This window comes from Octopus bimaculoides, chromosome 28 (genome assembly GCF_001194135.2).
Source record: "Octopus bimaculoides isolate UCB-OBI-ISO-001 chromosome 28, ASM119413v2, whole genome shotgun sequence".
Classification (NCBI taxonomy): domain Eukaryota; kingdom Metazoa; phylum Mollusca; class Cephalopoda; order Octopoda; family Octopodidae; genus Octopus; species Octopus bimaculoides.
The window spans coordinates 10,547,714-10,556,538 of NC_069008.1; the positions used below are offsets into that span (position 1 = coordinate 10,547,714).

Consider the following 8,825-nt stretch of genomic DNA (forward strand, 5'->3'; position numbering starts at 1 on the left):
ATCTTTCTTTTCTTTCCTTTCCAGAGCATCCAATAACACTGTACTTATTCCACATCCTCGCGTTGTTTTTTTTTTCATGTTTGAATTGACTATATATATATATATATATATATATATAATCACCATCATCATCATCATCATCGTTTAACGTCCGCTTTCCATGCTAGCATGGGTTGGACGATTTGACTGAGGCCTGGCGAACGAGATGGCTACACCAGACTCCAATCTGATCTGGCAAAGTTTCTACAGCTGGATGCCCTTCATAATGCCAACCACTCTGAGAGTGTAGTGGGTGCTTTTACGTGCCACCGGCACGTGGGCCAGTCTGGTGGTATTGACAATGGCCACACTCAAATGGTATTTTTTATGTGCCACCTGCACAGGAGTATATATATATATAGTACAGGTGTTTATGACAAACCATGTTATTTTGACAACCAGGTTTACAGATGAAAGTACAAAGTACATAAAGAATTAGAGAATGAACAAAAGTTTAATGTTACAGCTGTTTCGGCCTAGCTTTGGCATGCCTCATTCTATCCGAATAGTTCCTGCCAGAGTGATTATCAGATGAAATGCTGAAATGGGGGTACATGCACGATTCGCTAGGCCTCTTCAGAGATTCACAACGAATTTCATACAAATATAGAGTAAGAGGTAAAAACAAAGGTGAAATAGAAACAAGAACAAAAACAAAAGTAAAAATAGAAATAAAAATAAGGGTACAGGAAGAAAAAAATAGTAATAAAAAATAAATAAATGAAAAATGAAAATATAACATATAGGAAATATAAAAATATATAAAAACATAAAAATATAAGACACATAAAAAGCCTACAAACAGTACAAATAGCTTATATTTTTATGTTCAGCAAAAGAGATTGATAGAATAAGTACTAGGCTTAAATAGTACATAAGTACTGGGGCTGATTAGTTTGACTAAAATTCTCCAAGGCGTGTTCCAGCATGGCCACAGTCTAATGACTGAGACAAGTAAAAAATAAAAGATTAAAGGTAACTAACTAAACAAATAAAATGTTAAAGAAAAAGTAGGTAACATTCTAGCACACTGCACCCTCCCCAACAACCTCAGTTTCTGCCTTCCACTATTCATCTTTTTCTGTTAACACCTGTTTTGATTTTATATTTTCACTCCTATCATCATTGTCCTCATCTTTTGTATTTACAATTATTCAAATTCTTCTTCTTGTATCAACTTCAGATTCATGTGGCGTTATGTGTTTACTGATTTCTTGGAATATGTCAGTGAATCTTTGGCCCAAGAAGGAACTGGGTCAGAAGATGTCAATAGTAACAGCAACAACAACAGCCACAATGGCATCAGTGATAGGGACAGTGGAGGAGGTCGTGAAGAAGTAAAATACGAAGATGAAAATGACTTTGAGGAGGAGGAAGAGGAGGAAGAGGAGGTTGAAGGTAAAGATGTGGATGAAAGAAAAAGCACTTATTACTCTGAGGATGATGAGGAACTCTTGGAAGGTTGGTCAGCAATCCCTGACATAATTCTAGAAGATATTTTGTCACTGCTTTCTCCAAAATACCGGCACCAATGTTCCATGGTCTGCCGACGCTGGTACAGATATTTTTACTCAGCCAGGGTATGGAATGTATTTTGTCTTTGCTTTCCTTTTCATCTTTTATTTTTGTTATTATTAGTTAGAAATGGATGATGGGGAGCTGGCAGAATCATTAGCATGCCAGGTAAAATGCTTAGTGGCATTTTGTCCATCTTTACATTCTAAGTTCAAATTCTGCTGAGGTCATCTTTACCATTCATCTTTTTGGGGGTGAATAAAATAAGTACCAGTGGAACACTGGAGTTGATGAAAGTGACTTAACCCTTCTCTCAAAATTGCTGGCTTTGTGCCAGAATTTGAAACCTGTTATTACTCAGACATGAATGGTGGGGAGCTGGCAGAATTGTTAGCATTTCTTCCTGCTCTTTATGTTCTGAGTATAAATCCTGCCAAGGCCAGCTTTGCCTTTCATCCTTTCAGAGTTGATAAAATAAAGTACCAGTCAAGTACGGGGGTCATTGGTATTGACTAACCACCTTCTCTCAAAACTGCTGGTTTTGTGCCAAAATTTGAAATCATTATCATTAGCATTATTATAAGGTGGTGAGCTGGCAGAATTGTTAGCACACCTAGCAAAATGCTCTGCAGCATCTTGCCCATCTTTGCATTCTAAGTTCAAATTCCACCAAAGTCGACTTTGTCTTTCACTCTTTTGAGTCAGTAAGACAAGTACCAGTTGAGTACTAGGGTCGATGTAATTGACTTACCCTAAATTGCTGGCCTTGTGCCAAAATTTGAAATCCTTATTACTTCTCTTATTATCACTACTAAAAATATTGTTATTTGTGTTATGATTACTATCATGGTTATGATTATATGCAGTGATAATAGTCCTGTAGTAACGCCGTGCGCATGCGTGGAATTAAACAAGCAAGCTTTCCCGCTTAATTCTACCTCTTTCTTGCTGGCCAGCAATAGAGCATGGACGTGTTTAGCTGTCACTCTCCATCTTTCGGACTTACACTCGATAGCTCGCTTACATCTACATAACAACGTCCCAACAACTATGCTCACACACACAGAAGCTGTAACAACAAGAGCTAAAGATGTATATATTTACCACCTAAATAAAGAGTTGTTTAAGTTGATAGTCCGGAGTTCAGCGTTCCGTTATATATTTCATAATTTTATATAGGAAAGTCAGGTATACATCTAATGATGTATAACCAACTTTCCTATAGTCCCTATCTTAGGTGGTTTATCATAGAAGAGTTTAATAGTTGATGTATTAAATATTAAGTAATAGTTATGTTGAAATAGGAAATTAAATTTTAGAATATTAAAGAACAATTTAGGCAATACTTTAACTTTCAATCAGAAGAGAGGTGTAAACCAAAGAACTGAATGTCTCCTATTCTTATTAAGTCCACCTGAACATTTGAAATAAGGGCAAGTATCTAGAAAACGATGTATACTGTTCCTTTCAGAATCAGCTCTCATATTGGTGGTGTAAGTAGAGTTGCAGATAGAGGGTCAGGAAGAGGATTACTTCTGGGGAAAGAAATATTATTGCCAGAAGATATAAGAGAAGGAAAGGATTAGTATTTGAATTGTTGATAGGGAGAATCTCATTATTACTGTTCAGTGTATTATGATTAGCTGTGGTTGGTTTACTGTATGCAGTTAATTGAGCTAGTAACATTTTCAGCTCAGTCCTCAATATGCACTTTATTTTATCAGAGAAGCTACTATTAAGCAGGGCTTGGTTATAAGAAGGATTGGTTATAATAAGGGCCTGGTTATTAAATATATCTTCATTAGCGAATAGATTAGAAACTTTATAATAGAAATGCTATTTATTATACTATTGAATACAAACCTATGGTGGTTAAATCTCATTCTGACAGAGTTAAGTTATTTGTTAGGACAGATAATACAAAACAGAGTTTAAAGCTAAGATGGCATCAAGAAAGCAAGCAATTTTATGTCTGTTGTCAAAACTAATGGCTTGATTGAAGTCACTGCAAAATTTATGTAAAGCTCTTCTACTATGTTCTAATCCTGATTGAGACAAACGTGGGAACGGGGTGGGGAGAGGGGGCTAAAGGTGCATGCAGCAAGTGATGGTGAGCAATATAGGATGGCTCAGGGGGCTATGGTTAAGTTGGGTGTGATGGTAGTTTTGAGAGGGCATTGAGTGATAGCAGGTAAGAGACGTGTAAAAAATGGAGTATAGAGGAGGAGAGTAGTGACTGAAGGCAGAAAAAGAAGTGATTGGTAGAAGTAGTGTGAACAGGGATGATAAAGGAGAATGAAAGTGCTATTGTGGGGGAGGGGAATGTAATTTGTGTCCATTCTGCTCTCAAGTGATTACAGCAGGCAAGTAGTACCCTAGACAGAGAAATGATGGGTGTTGAGGGAAGTGATGTCGGGGAAATGCTTGATGGAGCAAAAACAGTCTGTCAAATGCTTGACAAATCTCCACACCTACAAGCATACCAAAGGTGGTTTTAGGATGTCGTTTCTACTGCATTGGATGAGTCTTCTCAAGCATATATATATATATACACACACACACACACGAGTGTGTATGTATGGCTTTGTGTACATACTAATGATTCATTTGTTTCTAGTCATCCATGAAAATATACCTGGCTATGGAGAAATATTACCTTGTTTGGAGGCAAATGTAAGAGTTTACAACAGGAAGGGCATCTGACCGCAGTCCATCTACCTCAATGAATTTCATTTGACCCATGCAAGCAAGGAAAAGTGGATGTTAAAATGATAATGATTTGAATCTAAATTGCAAGAAATTTTTAATTTGGAAACGAATTATTGTTTTGTTTATCTGAATAAAAAAAAAAAGAATCAAAGAAAACATTTTAAAAATTTACCCTGATAAAGTTCTAAATATAATGTACACATTTTCACTAGTTGCAATGTTTAGGAGTGTTTATGATACAAAGTTCATTCATTTGTTTAATCTTATGTTTGCTTTTCAATGCCAGCACGTAAAGCATGATTATACTATGAATGTATTGTCTACAGCCAGATGCTGTTCTTTTTGACGGTCTCTTATTCTATGTCTTTGAAGTTAGATGATTTGCTGACAGGGGAAATAATAATGTTACTGCTTGTAGCTCAGTGGATCATTTTTGGAGAAGTGTGCACGCACACGCACACACACACACACACACACAGCATATCAATGTCCATGTCCCCATGTTTGATAGCATGTTGAGATAGAGCAGTTTCTCAACCATTTTTACTTATGGATCTCTTTGATTCCTGTTTTACTCAGATGGACCCTCCTAGCCATCCAATGTTTTTTAAAAAAAAATCCTATTATATTTTTATAACATTATTAAGAATTGTATGAAAAAATTATTAAAATATGTTGTATATTGTAGAAGTTTAACCAATATATTGCACATAAATTTTAACAAAATCTTATATTGGAGCCCCAAGGGTCATATAGACCCTGGTTGAGAAACACTGAGGTAGATGGCTAGATGCCTTTTCTGCCATCACCCCTTATCAACTTGCGAGCAAAGTAAATGTTCCTTATGATGGTGATACTTGTTTACGACTATTGCACGATAAAACACATGTACACCCACATACATACACTGTTCCAGCACATCTCCCTCATCATCCTCCAAGGCAATGCCTTTTCCATTTTATCTGCTGGGACCATGTATGTCAGTCTGAATTATCAGAAATCAGGAGAATGTAAGAATTTTGTAGCTTACTACACAAACAATAAACTTATGTAACTCTTCATATATTAATTAACCCCTAATTTTTTTAAAAAAAGCTCATGAGTCATCAACAAAAAATAATAAAGTAAAAGGCATAACAACACACTTCTCTCTCCCCCTCCACATTCCTTGTCTTTTCTTCTACACGTTTTCTGCATACACTTGTATGTCCACACACACATGTACACTTACAGGCTTCTTTCAGTTTCCATCTGTTGTATCCACTAATGAGGTTTTGGTCTGCCTGGAGCTGTAGTGGAAGATACTTGCCCAAGTTACTGCTCTGTGGGAATGAACCCAATCCCACAGGATTAAGAAGTAAACTTTTTAACTACATAGTTTGCCTGTATAATGTAATAAAACTCAGTACTTTTTCAAAATGATTTTTAATTTTATAGAATAGATTCTATATAAATATATTAAGTAAAATCATGGCTGTTCTTGTCCCCTACATCCTTCTTCAGCCAAGTGATCCTAACTTTGTGGGCTCATGGGTGCTGGTGCCACATAAAAAGCACACATGCCAGTGTCATGTAAAAGTGCCCAGTATACTCTGTAAAGTGGTTGGCATTAGCAAGGGCATCCAGCTGTAGAAACTAAGCCAAAATGGACATGGAACCGGGGCGGTTTTTGCTGATGTTATTATTATTATTTATTCATAATAATAATAATAATAACATCAGCAAAAAATACCTTAGGAATGAGAACCCAGGGTTGGGTTCAAAATTCCACCAGGACACCTGAGGAAAGCTGGAGAGTAAATCAGCCAAAACATTGTGGTAACAACAAACAAGATGAGGACACATATCCATCCAATGTAAATAATGTAAATGACGTACAGAATTCCTCATCTCTAAAATATAGAATGGTATTATTACTCTAATAGCTATTGTGTATTAACATTGTATATTACAATTGGTATCACAGGGTTGTAATACAGTTTAGGCCTTTAAATTGAGATGTGTATTATATCCATGAGCTTTGATAGTTATAAACAATTTGAACTGGAAAAAACCCCGAAAAAATATGAAATGGAAAAATTTAAAAGGAAAGCTTGAATTAGAAAATGTCATTTTTCCTATCTTAACAATTTAATATCAACTGCTTTTTTTTTTTTCTATTTTGCAGGTATGGGAGGCATTTACTCTCAATGACCGATCTTTCACTCGGAAGAAATTTAATTTGTATTTAGGTTACCAACATGAGAGTGATCCCAGGAAGGTGCAGCTGTGTTTGGCCCGGGTTGGCTCTTTCTTCAAAAGCATCATCATCCCACCCATCAAAGATTACTTCAACCTGTATGAGTTTCTGCGAGTTTTGGGTTACTTCCTCAACTTCTTCGATAATTATCCAATGCCACACCTTAAAACTTTTCATTTCACCTTCCACTGCGAGTTTTGGGAACACAGTGGAGTCAGCATCCATGGAACTGGTGGAGACATTTTGGACAAGATGAAGAAAGTGATTGGCAGTATGAAGAATATGAAGGAGATTCATTTGGCCAACCTGATGTTGGACATGAAAGATGCCAGTGACTTCATCGATCCGATCTACAAAGTGAGTGGAGATTCACTGCAGACACTGAGTTTGGTTAATTGCACCAATGATGTTTTCCCATTCCCAATGATTGCACAGATGTCTGCACTGCAAAAGCTGGTCATCTCATCAAATAACATCGATGATGAGAGTGTCCTGTTGTTTGCTGGGACACAGCTAACTGAGATTCAAATTGTTGAAGACCACCTCACACCATCCAGCATACCAATCTCACCAGCGACATGGAGCTTCTTGCTTGAAATGATCCCTTATATCCGAGTGGTGCTGAGGACACTTGGTCGACTTAGGCGAGATATGATGCAGCAGCCTGGAGCACCAGTGTACTCAGTCATCCATGAGAATCCACGCAGCCAGTTAAGGCCAGCTGTTGCTATGCAAATTGCAGACCTGTATCATAAAAACCTTGAACTCTTTGCTCAACTTAAGTTGCCCCGAGTACATGGCTCACGTTCGTTCACTGAACGGATTGATTCTAACCTGCTGATGATGGTCAAGAGTTGTCCAAAATTGCACACACTCATCATCAAGGAAAGACTTTCCACAGCTTCTCTTCTCCTTTTGGTCCACGAAGCAAAGAACCTCAAGAAACTCTATGTTCGTAAGAACGCTTTGCTACGAAAGTATGATTGGCCTCGGTTACCTGAGTGGTCAGACAGCTTTTACAAATGGCTGAAACGAACTTCGTATGACATAAACTCTCTTGAAGACTACATATCTGAGGTTCTAGATTACCGATGGCACCCCTTAACTGATAAACAATTTAAGCTTTTGTCTTTGATGTGACAAAAGCTTCACCTCAGCCTCGTCCTCCTTCCCAAACTTTCAAATAAAAATAGATATATATTTATGTAAATAAAATCTCATTCTTATATATTATCATCTTCATCATCACTTCCACAAATCCCTTTACTATCATCATCACTATCACCATCGTAATCACCACAATCCTTGTCACAACTTTCAAGTTTCCTGACATAAACATCTCTGTGTTGTCATCATTGTTCCCAACCACCACCACCACCCCAACAACAACAACCACCACTGTTACCTCCCTCCACTTTGCTGTCATCATCATCATCATCATGAAGGTGTCAAACACGACTGTTGAGGATAAGAAGAGATAGAGAGTGGATAGTCAGAAATGATGGGAAGGAACTATCTGGTCTTACCCGTTGCCCCTGGGTAAGAGGTAGGTGCCTTATCTGGAATCCCACAGTTAGTGACTCCTTTTCTCCTTCCCACATCCTGGATGCTGCATTGAATAGGAAGGTTACTATTTCTGTAGCCAAAGGGAACAAAGTCCTTAAGTACTGGGACCTGTCAGTGAACCATCTCTTCCAGCCAGTGGCATTTGAGACGTTTGGAGGGGCTGAGCCGCTAACAACGAAGTCCTTGTCATCATTGGCAGCTCGCCTTACCAAGCTGACAGGTGAGGATTGTGAGGGTCTTGGCTGCTCCAACGCCTTAGCCTTGCCATCACCCGCGGTAATGCTGCGAGTGTGGCATTTTGCTTCAGTAGGTTCCACTGAACTTTGTGGTAAGCGACCAATTGAGACATTTAGGTTGAATTGATGTTTTTTCTTTTTGTTACTTTCTTCTTCATTTTCTTGTTTTTTTTCTTTCTCCGCTCATGTTTGTATTTTCTTCAGTTTTAGATTTGTAATTTAATGTGATTATATATTGTATACGTGTTATAAATTAAAAAAAAAAAAAAAGGTTTGAAGGTTTGAAGAAGTAGGCGAATGAATATAAAATAATTTGAGTTGGGATTAGATTAGAACTTTTGATATAATTCTTGAATACGATTTCAAAGTAATTTGGCATTTTCATATTGCTTACTTTGGAATTGTCTCCTTTTTATTTTAATCTCAAAACAACACAGAAAAGCAAAACAAGAAGAACTTACAAAGTTATCTCCCTTGAATACTTGAGCAGCCAAAATGCTAGAATATTTGAGGGAAGATTA

General features: G+C 37.3%; 2 protein-coding genes across 2 annotated transcripts in view; one reads left to right on the top strand and one right to left on the bottom strand.

Moving 5' to 3' along the window:
* LOC106871232 (uncharacterized) overlaps positions 1–7,735 on the top strand; it is a 12,916-nt gene extending 5,181 nt beyond the window's left edge. Inside the window, exons 2-3 of the mRNA XM_014917583.2 lie at positions 1,223–1,619; positions 6,431–7,735. Coding sequence (XP_014773069.1) covers positions 1,227–1,619; positions 6,431–7,642 — 1,605 coding nt within the window. The 5' untranslated portion in view covers positions 1,223–1,226 and the 3' untranslated portion in view covers positions 7,643–7,735. The remainder of the gene's footprint in view (positions 1–1,222; positions 1,620–6,430) is intronic.
* Positions 1–8,825, bottom strand: part of LOC106873345 (uncharacterized) — a 253,626-nt gene that overhangs the window by 232,769 nt on the left and 12,032 nt on the right. The gene's annotated exons all lie outside the window — the stretch shown is intronic.